Raw genomic sequence first — 12,918 nt, forward strand, 5'->3', positions numbered from 1 at the left:
GAGGATAGCCTCAAGGTTTTCTGAAGCCAAATTAGAGAAAAAACTTTACTCTTTTTTTTTTTTTTTTCTTCTTCTTCTTTTTCTTCTTCCTTCGTGCAGCCGATTTATCTCAGGACGCGGCAAACCCTCTTGTGAAGAAGAAACAAGTTTTTGTGCCTTACAGAGATTCTGTTTTGACTTGGCTGTTGAAAGATAGCCTTGGCGGGAACTCTAAAACCATCATGATCGCCAGTAAGAATTTCAAGTTCTTGTCCCCAGCATATAGTGTTTTATGTGAACTAACTAGATGTGTAAGTTTAAAGCATCTCGTTAGGAAATAGTGCCTTTTTTTTTAATCTTAAAAAAGATAATAGTTTTTCTATCTTGAAGAAAATCGCTGTGATCCCTGTCTACACTATCATATTATTAACTCTCTTTCCTGTTTCCTAGTTAGATAAACTTGCCATGTGTTGTGCAAATGCTCCTGCATTTTCACTCACTGGAAGAAGTGTGTAACAGAAAAAGATGTACAAAGGGGAGACAGTTGCTTGGAAGAACTCAAAAACTTTTAACCCCACTTTCTTTTGCCTTTTCTCCTCTTCCCTTCTTGTCTCTGTGTCTCCCCCATTCCCCAGGCCATGCATTATGGTAGAGAAAAGGGATCTAACCTAGGGTATGTACTCCAGATACAACTATCTAGTTACCTGAACCCTAAAGGCTGTGGTGGGGGTTCAGGGGAGTGGTTAACCAAAGCTTTAGAGGAGAAGAATTCACTCATCTACTGACTCTTTTGAAAAGTAATAATACCATGGATTTTTGCAGGTGGTAGACTTTGCCGGAACTTTTAAAAGTATTTTAATTTCTATGTAGTATTGAGAAGTACAAATAGTCTTAAAATCTTCTTCCTATATTTTCAACAGAGAAAACTCCTTACTTAAAGCACGGTGGAAAGTCTCGTATCTCATTTTAGAGTTGGTTAGATAGCTAGCTGATTCTAGACTTAAGAGGAGCAAAATGACATTTAATTTGGTATAGTGAGCACCTTTCCTATAAATCTTAGATAATTTTTAATATTCATTACCATGGCAATGAATATTTAGTCTATCCAATGACCCGGGGTTAATCTGACTTTTAAATTACAAACCAACTTTGTGTTAAATGAAACACGGAGTGCTGGATAAATTATTTTTTGAATTCATTCTTCACAGCCATTTCACCTGCTGATGTCAATTATGGAGAAACCCTAAGTACTCTTCGCTATGCAAATAGAGCCAAAAACATCATCAACAAGCCTACTATTAATGAGGACGCCAACGTCAAACTCATCCGTGAGCTGCGTGCTGAAATAGCCAGACTGAAAACGCTGCTTGCTCAAGGGAATCAGGTTGGGTTTTTCTGAGATTTATGGATAATTTTCTTTAAGTAATGACATCTATTTCTAGATCTTAATGAGACAATTATCGCACTCGTTGTATTGATTTGAGTAAATAAGTGCTAGGTAAAGCTTTGAATGAGTTAGCCAGTCTCCTTTACATTACCCTCACCTTGGCCTTTGCATTCATTATGGGCTCTTTGTGTAAGATTTCATCCACGAAGCCTGAAATGATTAAGTATCTAATAGTTATCAATTATGGATGGAAATTTAGCATGCAATAGGATTAGCCACATAATCTCCATTAGTGGAAGGAAATTGAGGTGCTTGGAGTAAGATTTAAAATTCTACCCATGCATTTTATGGTTTGAAAGCGTACTTTTACAGAATGAAAGACTTGTTTGAAGACCTTTCTGAATCTATTTTGTGTTGCCCATTACAGAGGTGGTTATGGTGATACAGTGACATGTGTGACACACCTGTAACTGGCTGAGATGATGTCCTTGAGGCCTTGCTTGACTGTCAAATGGCTTCACCTCGGGATGTTTTGGGATTCCAGTGAAGGGCCTTTGTCCTTGTTTTTTCACAGTAAACTTGCTTATCTGTGTAGTGTGCATACAGAGTTATGTTCGTTCTTTAATGAATAGTGTGACTTAGGTTCTGATGGGTTTTAGATACTGTTGTAAAGAAAGTCCACCCTTGAAAGAAAATCAGGGATAGCTTTTTAAAATATTGGACTTAGATTTGAGTTAGAAATAAACAAAGATACATTTCTTCCCATTTTCCTAACCCATACATGGATGTCTTAAAGGTATTATTTGAAAAAAAAAAAATGCTTTTCTTTAGATGCAGAGTGCCCTCTCTAGAGCAGCTTTTCATCTAGAAATGTATGGCCCTTGAAGCCCTTGACATACCATAAGTGGTTTGACCCTTAAAACTATTGGCAGAATGAAAACCTCACTGAGTTTCCTGCATCCTGAAATGTACCTGACAGTTTATTCCCGTCCGATGGCAGACAGCATTTGAGTAGGAATTCTTCATTGCACTTAAAAATATCTCCATATAGGGGCACCTGGGTGGTTCAGTCGGGTGGTTGAGCAACCGACTCTTGATTTCTGCTCAGGTCATGATCCCAGGATTGTGGGATCCAGCCCCACATCAGGCTCTGCACTGAGCGTGGAACCTGCTTAAGATTCTTTCCCTCTCCCTCTGCCCTTACCCCACTGGCGCGTGTTCTCTCTCTAAAACAAAACAAAACAAAACAAAACAAAACATTCTACATATATTTTACTTTTTGATGTGGACCTTTCCTGTGTGTGAAGGCAAGTTGCCAGAATGAATAGTCCAGCTGTATATGATATTATCAGGCTCCCCTGACTTAGGACATGATAGTCATTTTAATTTGTATACCATGCTATTGGGATCTTTTTTTCTTTTCTTTTGTTGTTGTTTGTTTGTTTCTTAATTTTTGAGAGAGAGAGAGACAGAGAGACAGAGAGAGAGAATGAGAATGAGTATGAGTAGGGGAGGAGCAGAGAGAAAGGGAGACACAGAATCTGAAACAGGGCTCCAGGCTCTGAGCTGTCAGCAGAGAGCCTGACGCGGGGCTCGAACTCAGGAATGGCGAGATCATGACCTAGGCTGAAGTCAGACACTTAACCAACTGAGACACCCAGGCACCCTATGGGATCTTTTTTTCAGTGTCATAAAATTTTTATTTATCTAAAGTGAACACTTAAGGATGATTTGATAGGATCACCCACACTATTCTATGTGAAGGGAAGTATTTGGACGATTATTGGTGCGACTTGTTGTACTTAATGATTTACTAAGTTGCGGCAATGAAGGAAAAGAAAGATGAGCCTTTTTAAATTTTTTTTTTTTTTTTTAACGTTTATTTACTTTTGAGACAGAGAGAGACAGAGCATGAATGGGGGAGGGTCAGAGAGAGAGGGAGACACAGAATCCGAAGCAGGCTCCAGGCTCTGAGCTGTCAGCACAGAGCCCGACGCGGGGCTTGAACTCACGGACCATGAGATCATGACCTGAGCCAAAGTCAGACGCCCAACCGACTGAGCCACCCAGGTGCCCCAAGATGAGCCTTTTTAAATGAACCTGAGGAAATCCTTGAAGGAAGCCTTATCATACAGACAGAAAAGTTTAATTTATTAAAAGTTTTCCATATTCTGTCTGAGGGATGTCTTGAGACGTATTGTGTGAGCCAGTTGCCTTTTATCTTCTTTCGTGACTGAGGGCTGCTGCTGTAATTGAAGGAGTATTTTTGTGGGTGAGGGTGAGGATGGAAGAGATAGTTAAGTCTATTTTAGAACACACTGAAGATAAAATTCTTTGGTTAACTTCATATGTTATAATAAAAACAGGAGTCCAATTTAAAACAATTTATCACACTATGAAACTATAAATTGTTGTGGGACAGTACAGGCTTATCCTAAATTAATTAAATTTGTGATGCTCAGTAAAATAAGCAGGTGTTCTTAAGTACCCATTAAAAATCTCTGTATAATTTTTTTCTGGTAACATTGCTCTATTCCTACAATATTCCAAATGCTGCCATGGTTCATTGAGATGGTTATTCAAATCAAAGTCCCATTGTTTGGCTAAGGGCAGCTAAATAAAAACTCCTTTTAACAAGTTTTTGTATTTGCCAGTGCAAAATGTCAAATGCATCAGAATTTCAAAAGTACAAAGTAAATGAAGCACAAGAATATAATATGTATTTGTTTCTCCTACTACAGAGAAATACACAGATATGTGTAGTTGTTTGTATATATACATATATATGAACTCTGTATTTAAGAGTTATTTATGTGCAGGGAAACTACATATTGTAAGTGTACAGATTATTGAATTTTCGCAAGCTGGATCCACCGATCTAACCTGCGTCCCTATCAAGGAACATAAATTACCAGCATCCTGGAAGACCCCCTTGATATTCCTTTTCCAGGTGCTGCCTGCCATTTCTGTCAAGAGTAACTATTATCCTGACTTCTGAGGGCATAGATTAGGTTTTAGTGTTGCCTATTTTTGTTCTTTATGTAAATGGAATCATGTAGTATATACTCTTGGTCTCATTTCTTTCATTCAATGTCGTGTTTGTGAGATTGATCCATGGTGTTGCATATAGTTGTAGATCCATTCATTCTCACTGCTATATTGTATTCCATCACACAAGTGTGTCCCAACTCATTTATCCAGTGTAATTTTGATGGGCATTTGGGGAGTTTCCTTTATGGGGCTATTAAGTGCTGTTGCTGACTTTCTTCTGCATGTCATTTAGCGAATGTACCGACGCGTTTCTGTTAGGTTTATACTTAAGAGTGGAGTTGGTGGGTCGGAAGGTGTACATATGCTCAGTTTTAGCCAGACAGTTTTTACAGTGCCTGTACTGGTTTACATCTACCATGAGCACACGAAAGTGCCCTATCTCGCTGCTGCAGGCCCTTGTCCACACTGGGTTCTGTCCAGTTTTCATTGTGACCATCTGACGGATGCACTCTTATGTTACAGAAGGATTTAGTTTGCACTTCTCAGATGATCAATGAAGTTGAGTATTTTGATCGCTTGTCCTTTCAAGTGTTCTCTTTTGTTATATTTAAAGCATGTTTTCAGAATTCTACTTTAAAGCTGACAGAGAGAACGTCTGTGAACTCTTTTTCTCTTGGATATATCTGGAGATGAGAAAATTAAACAATATAGAAAGGAAATAAGCCAGAAAAGTCGGGAAGCAAAGGAGGACACTAAAATGGAAATAGGATGAATTTCTCATCTGTATAGCTGGAGTCACAGAAAAACTTTAAACGGTAGCTAGATAATAGAAATGTCATCATGTGCAAACTTTTAAGACACATCTCCAGGAAGGTCACAGACGGAAACTGTTATGATATTTGTATGAATGAACACAGGCCTACTAGGTAATTCAGAGGGGAAAGGAAGAAGTACAAAAACAGCATTATGTTGTTTTTACATTTTATATATATTATGCATACCTTAAAAAAGCACTTTATGGGGCGCCTGGGTGGCTCAGTAGGTTGAATGTCCGACTCAGGTCATGATCTCAGGGTCATAGGATCTAGCCCTGGTTTGGGCTCTGTGCTGAGTGTGGAGCCTGCTTGAGATTCTCTCCCTCTCCCTCCCCCTTCCCTTCCCCCTCCCCGTCATTCATGTGCTCTTTCTCTAAAACAAACAAAAAAGCACTTTATTATAGCAAAGAGTGTAATTCATAATTAAAATCAAACATATCAACTTTTATAAAGAAGAAACCCCAAAAAACTATAGGAAATAGCAGGAGACAGAGCCAAACATTTGCCACAGGGAGCTGTAATCCTCTGTCTCATTTCATGAGAGCTCACATAGACCAAGGTAAGGAAGGACGTAGCATATTTACATAACACCATGAAAATTTGCTCTAATCAGTACAAACCAGGAGAAATAGATCACCAACTTGTGCCACAAGTTTCCTTATTGTGAAAAGGGCTTCTTTTTTTTTTTTTTTTTTTTAATACTTTTATTTATTTTTGAGAGAGCAAGTGAGTGGGGGAGAGGCAGAGAGGAAGGGGGCAGAGGATCCAAAGCGGGCTCTGTGCTAATAGCGGTAAAGTCGATGCAGGGCTTGAACCCACAAACTGCGAGATCATGACCTGACACTCAACCGACTGAGCCATCCAGGTGCCCCCAAAAGTGCTTCTATTAAAAAAAAAAATAAGGAAAAGATCACAAGCTGACCGAAAAGTGAATAAAGAATATGAGCACAGTTCACAGGAAAAAGTTTCAAATGGTTTCTAAGTCTATGAAAAAATATTCAATGTCCCTTGAAATACAGTAAATGCAAATATTAAGAACAGTGAGATGAAAATATACGGATATGGATACATAGTCATTAAGCTGTGTATTTTGCTGCATGTAAATTATACCTCACATTTCTTAGAAAACGTATCAGATGGGCAAAGATCAAAATGCTTAATTGCAGAGTATATTGGCCCGGGTGGGAGGCGACAGGTGCTTATACATGTCTTGGTGGAGTTGATGCTGCTGCAGTTGTGATGCCGAGTTACCATTGGTTTAACACATGAACTTCACCTGAGTATTATTTAGTCCCGAACGTCTTTCTTCTAAATGGACACCTTGCAAACAGTAATTTAATTGAAAATGGTTTAGTTTGACCAGATATTTCCTTTAAGAGGACTTAGGTGGGTTTACCAAAAGGCCTAGTGGTCATGATAGCCCGCCCACCCGCATGTGTTCAGTCGGTGATTATCTGCTGAGTTGATGATGTGGTAGGAATGTTTCAGCTTTGAGTATAGATGAAAAAATCCCTATAGCAGAGTCGGTGAAATTAGCCATGTTATAAAGGGGTCACTAATTGCTGTGAAAATTGTCAGCCACATATAAACTGTGCAGGCATAATAAAGCCTGCCACCTGCATTTCTTCACTGGCAACTATTTGTCGAGTACCATCCGTGTGCAAGACGGCATGCTAGGTGCTGCAATAATGTGCTGTAGTAATGTGTTAGCAAAACTCCTTTTTTCCCACTATGGATGAATTTCCTTTACTAGTGCTTATCTTGTTGGCTTTATTCTCCGTAATCTGGGTAAAAGTGGGAGGCCATCTTTATCACCAGACAACATCTCCAATGATAAAAATGGCCCCTAATAGGAGAATTGCATCTGGATTAGGACGGACTATATATAAACTGTAAATGTGGGTGGAAAGCCATAGGTTTGGGTTTCCCTGAGTGCAGTGACTCTTGTAACTGAGGATGTCTCTTGTGGACCCTAGAGGGTGTGCCTGAACAAGAGATGCTGCCTCTGGCAGGGTGTGGGGCTTCTAGGCCAAGGTGAGCCCCCTAGGTGCGTGTTTCAATCTCAGCCCTTCGAGAGGGCTACAGATGGTAGCTCCTGACAGCTGTGGGGACTGTTGCAGAGACTTCATGAGGACCTTGCTGTCCTGTCCATGTGGAGTGTGGCCCATGGTAATCTTGTCAGCCTGAAAGTTTAACTGAGCCAACGAAGACCACTTATGGCTGTTGCATTCATTTGAATAGAAATTGAAATGTAAATAATAATGAAAAAAAAATGCTACAGTCTCTGAGGAGGAGAAGTTGGCAGTTAAAACAAAAAACATACATATAAATGACTCACAAATACCTTTGGAGGAATTTATTGATACACCTATGTACATGGTAGACCGTGGTATAGGATTGCTGTTTGCAGCATTGCTGGTAAAACAGAAGATTAGAAAAAAACCCTGCATTTCCATTACTAGGAAAGTGCTGACATAAATTATGGAATATTCATACATATGGATATATGATTTGAATATTCAAATATTGTCTACATATATGTATATATATATGTATACATATATGGAATACTGTATGGTGAATTGGAATTGTTAAAAAGAACGAAGTGGTTTTATTTGTACTGAATTTTCTCCAGAATATATTGTTGAGCGAAAATGGCAGTATTCAGAATAGTGTTCTGCTAGTGTTTGTGCTGTTTAAAAAACAACAAAAATATGCGTGCATATGACCAGAATGACTTCAGGTTTACACAGCATACTGGGAAAAAGTGGTTGCCTGTGGATGGGGAGGGAGGAAGACCCTCTCTGTTTTTTGTTTTTTAAATTTTTTTACTTGAGTATAGCTGATGCACAGTTTCAGGTATACAGCATAGTGATTGAACATCTTGTGATGTTCTGCTCACAAGTGTAGCTACCATCTGTCACCACACAACGCTATTAAAATATCATTGACTATATCCCCTCTGCTGTATCTTTGAAAGTTTTTTTTTAATGTTTATTTATTTTTGAGAGAGAGCCAGAGCACAAGTGGGAGATGGGCAGAGAGAGAGAGAGAGAGGGAGACACAGAATCTGAAGCAGGCTCCAGGCTCCAGGCTCCAGGCTGTCAGCCCAGAGCCTGATGCGGGGCTCGAACTCACGAACTGCGAGATCATGACCTGAGCCACAGTGGGATGTTTAACCAACTGAGCCACCCCGAAGTCCTCACACCCCCGCCCCCTCCACATACTGTGCCTTTTATATGACCCGTTTCTTTTATTTCTGATGACATCCTAGGGAGCACTATGTCCCTACCTCTCAGGTTATGAGTTCCGAATACAGTCAGAGCCCCTCTGTGCCCCACCTGGCTCCCTGTGCTTCCCCTTCTGTGTCTTGTCCCAATTCTAACCAGATTTTGGTGTTTGTCATTCGCGTGTCAATCTTTATACCTTTGCAACGCACATAAAGAAAGGGCTAGCCATACCACACATGGAGTATAATCCAGCAGTGAAACTAAATTTCATTTGGATGTATCAACATGTATAATTCTCAGAAGCCTGTGATTGAGCAAGACTTATGCTTCTTTTTGAATTTTGTACATTGTGCGTATTCAGAACAGATGAATTCTTTCAGATTTAGGGATTTAGACCGTGTTTGATTTTGGTAAAATGTCAGTATGTAACATGTTTGTCTTTTTCCTTTGCTTTACTGATTTGTATTGCAAATGTGGGTTTGCTAGGATGCTATGGTTTTGAATATTACGAGATATGTACCCCATTGATTAAAGACTCAGTGATGACTGACACTTTTGGGGTGGTTGTGGGACAGTACTTTTCACCTTTGCTTAATAGTTATTTGGCTCTTTTTGATAATTTATTAATCATGGACAAATCCTTCCTGTAGATTATTGCTGTTTACTAATTACTTTTCTCTTTTATGGCTTAAATTGTAGATTGCCCTCCTAGACTCCCCCACAGCCTTAAGTATGGAGGAAAAACTTCAGCAGAATGAAGCAAGAGTAAGTGATACCTGACTCGTTATTCTTTAAAAATCTTTTCACTGTTATTTTAAGTGCACGGTTTTTAATACTTGCTGTTTAAACTCATTTTCCTTCTTCATTTCACTGAACCCTCCCTCTGCCTCACCCCATTTTTAAAGAAGCACGATGGTTGACTCTTGGTGTATCTCATCGTGTCCTCTGTGACTTATTAAATGGGATTTGTCTGGTACATGATGGTTACTGCAACTGAAATTCACATGCAGGCCGGGAGGCTGCTCGGTACTTCAGAGCACACAGGAGCCCCGAGTCGAGGGAGGCCATGTTCAACATTTATGAGACAGCGGTGGTCCCCACAGCTTAACCGTAGCTGAAGAATGACCACCGTTTAGTCTTTTTGTCATCCTTTTACTTTGTTTCCAATGGGAAGTGCAGCACTGGGGGAATCTCTGAATACTCCACGTGGATGCTTAGTTTCCCTTAAGCTAGGGACAGCTGAAGCAGGGAGAGGGAGTGGCAGTGAGTGACCAGAAAGAGAGTGGCTCTGGAGATGTCGTGGGCTGACGTTGAGTGCTGGTATGCTGGCTCTTTCTGAAAGCCAGTTTCATGGCTGACCTGGTTCTGTACTATTTTTGTTTTTTAAAAAAAGTCGTCTGTGAAAGAAAAACAGGCACTGAGAACATTTTTTGGGTTGGATTTTTGTTCACTGTGCTGAATGGTTACAGCAGATTGAGAAAGAAAATTGGATTCTATTGGTAAAGCTCTTTGAAGAGTACACAATACTGAAAATATAAATTGGCTTGTAGTTAGGAACTTGTTGACACTTCCCTGGGTAATTATGCTGATGAATTTGCTGATAATAGCATGAGTAAAAACATTAGTTTCTTACTCGCTATTTTTCTGATGAAATTTTGTATTTTAGTGCTTCAAATTCTAATTTTGAGTGCTTTGAAATGGATATAGTCTTATATTGTTTCTTAATAATAGTTTTCAGGAATACCTAGCAAGTTAATAGAAAGCAATAAACATCTTAATTTGAATGCATTACACATGCTGTGACAGAAATGACTACGTATCTCGTTCATAACAATTTCTAAGTTTTAATCTAGTTTTCTGCTGACCTTTTACAATCGTTTGCTGTCTGTTTAGCTATAAATCTTATCACCTGGTCATTTGCTAGAGGTGGTATCACACATTGGTCTATTTTGTAAATGAAGATTATTTGCTTTAAAATCCATAGTAAAATAAACCCAAGGCATACTTAACAATTTGTTTAAAGCTAGAATTATTTGATTGAATTGGAAAAGGATTGATTGGCTTGTCATTTCTTCAGGAAGAACACACCTGTTGGTGAAATGCAGAAGCATTTATTATTGAATGCCGTGTTTGTCCGATAAATTGCCAGTGAGAATCTGTGAACCGATGATTATAAACTGGTAAATTCAATATACCAGTCCTTCCTTCTTCTGTAGGGAGAAAAGGCAGAACATTCCCTCTCGGAACATTGCCTCTCTGAAAGCTTTTCCAAAACACACCCTGATAGCCAGGTGGCTTTAACTGCCATCATTAGAGCCTGAAGTTGCCATCACTCAAGGGATGAGATGAAAGACTGGAGTGAATGTGCAGTTCCAGACAGCTCAGGACAGTCTTTGCAAACCGTTAAAAACACACAAAAAGCAAAACTAGAGAGGGTCGGTCCTGTTTCTTTCATTTATTTGGTTTTAACCAAGAAGATGATTGATTTTGATTTTAATAGCTAGTGAAAATGAAGCGGTATTCTTTTAACTTAGTCAGCCCTATTTGGGGTAAGTGGAGTAAAATGAATGACTGCCGAACAATTGAGTATAGGTGGGTTAGGTGTGGTTTGGTTTTCCTCTCCGGTAAGCCGTCCCTTCAGTTTCCCCACTTGTCAGTAACAAAGGCTTTCTGTCGGGGAGGTGTCTGACATGAGCACCTCCTCCAGTTGCTATATACTCAGTGGCGTGTGGGGGGTGTCTTGCTGTTGGCAGTGAGAGTGCAAGCAGGTGTATTCCCGGCATGCACTTCGGCCTGGTTAAATAAGCTAATGTCTCAGCTGCAAGAGCGGTACGTTCAGATGGGATGGGAGTGGAGAAGTGGCAGAACTGCTAAAGTAGGGAAGGAGGAAGGCTTTGAAAGGACGAGTGTCATCTGTCCAATCCTACCCCGTCCCTGGGGAGTCACTCTGTTTTAGCTTCAGGGATATTCCTTTTTACAGGACACATTTTTTTTTTCCTACCTCTCAATCTAATATCACTGTTTGCTTCTTAATGAATTACTTACTAGGACCATTTACAAAGTTTTATGGAACTAGCAAAATAATTTTTATTAGATTTGAGGAGTGGTTTCCAACTGTGCTGTGTTCAACAATTGGGGGGATATTTTCTCCCCTAGGTTACAGCAGACTGGAAAGAAGCTGATTTTTATCAAAAGATTTTTGCTTTTACTAAAAGAGTTAAAGAGCTACCTTTTTTCTTTTTTAAGATAGAATGAGATTTATAAGTCCTATTAATTAGCTAAAGCAGCAGATTATCTCTTAAAGAAAACTGCAGCATCCAAGGTGATTTAATCACCCCATCTAATTAGAAAGAAAAGCAAATCACTATTTTTTTAGGACCTAGTGTATAATCGGGAAAAATTAACCCACTTAATGGGACATTCCCATTCTTGAACTTGTAATTTTTAGTTAATATCCAAGGAAGCAGCTTTTACTTAAGTATACCATGAAAAAGACTGTTGTAAAACTCTAGGCAACTTGACAATTTTTTTTTCCTGTTCTTTCCTTTGCTACAATGTAGGTTGTAGAATGAGATCAGCTTATTTGATTTATATTTGGTAATAGTTCTTTCAGGGATCAGAATTACTATGTAATTAAAGATATATATCGTACATCCTTCCATAAGCTATAAGAGTTTAGAAACTTTGTAGAAGAAAACCACAATAATGGATAATGAAGCAATCACACATGTGTACTTTTCCTTTTAGGTTCAAGAATTGACCAAGGAATGGACAAATAAGTGGAATGAAACCCAAAATATTTTGAAAGTAAGGACTATAATATGGTGCCTTAATCTTACTATCTTGGCTTAAATAGATAAAACTTTTTTTTTGCCTTCTACCTCATATATGGCTACTACATGCTTTGCTTAAGGTAAGACCAATGACTTTTGGGGGACTTGGGTTCTGGTTTAATTTTGAAGAAATGGAAATAGGAAATAGAGCTATGAGACATTAAAGGTGTGTATTTTCACATGCAGAGGGGTTGCTGATATGTAAGGTGTTTGTTTTTACTTGCTGGAGTTTTTCCATTTTTGATTCAGCACATATTAAACTCCACTTAGTATTCAAGGGCATCCACTTTACTTTCCTGCTTTTGTTAAACCCAATGTAAAAGTGATAGGTTAAATGGGGGGGGGGGCGGATAGAAAAGTCTTGTGTCAGTATTGTAGAATGTGTGTGCATAGCATGGCTAGATTTCAGATTACGAAACTAGTAATTTCCTATTGGAGTTTTTTTGTGTGTGTCTCAAGGGCTAGACAGAGATGGTCTGCATGTTTGGCGATGCTAATTGTGAAAGGATGTCACCAGTGGCCTCCAATTTTCATTTTCTGTGCTTCAAAATACATGCTTCTTCGTGTTTCCGGCTTTTGCCGAGTTGGCAGAAAACCTGAGTCTTCTATTAAGGGTCAGTACCTCAACGACATTTGAGGTTCGGACCGGAATATAAGCTTTGATAGTGTCTGACTTCACACGT

The 12,918-nt window shown here is 39.1% G+C and overlaps 1 protein-coding gene across 6 annotated transcripts in view; it reads left to right on the top strand.

The window, feature by feature from the left end:
• Positions 1–12,918, top strand: part of KIF16B (kinesin family member 16B) — a 289,905-nt gene that overhangs the window by 56,583 nt on the left and 220,404 nt on the right. For all 6 annotated transcript variants that reach the window (XM_078444288.2, XM_078444289.2, XM_060611715.3 and 3 more), the window contains 4 exons: positions 100–231; positions 1,188–1,363; positions 9,102–9,167; positions 12,150–12,209. In XM_078444288.2, coding sequence (XP_078300414.2) covers positions 100–231; positions 1,188–1,363; positions 9,102–9,167; positions 12,150–12,209 — 434 coding nt within the window. The remainder of the gene's footprint in view (positions 1–99; positions 232–1,187; positions 1,364–9,101; positions 9,168–12,149; positions 12,210–12,918) is intronic.

The sequence above is a fragment of the Panthera onca genome, chromosome A3 (assembly GCF_046562875.1).
Source record: "Panthera onca isolate mPanOnc1 chromosome A3, mPanOnc1 haplotype 2, whole genome shotgun sequence".
NCBI classification, from domain to species: domain Eukaryota; kingdom Metazoa; phylum Chordata; class Mammalia; order Carnivora; family Felidae; genus Panthera; species Panthera onca.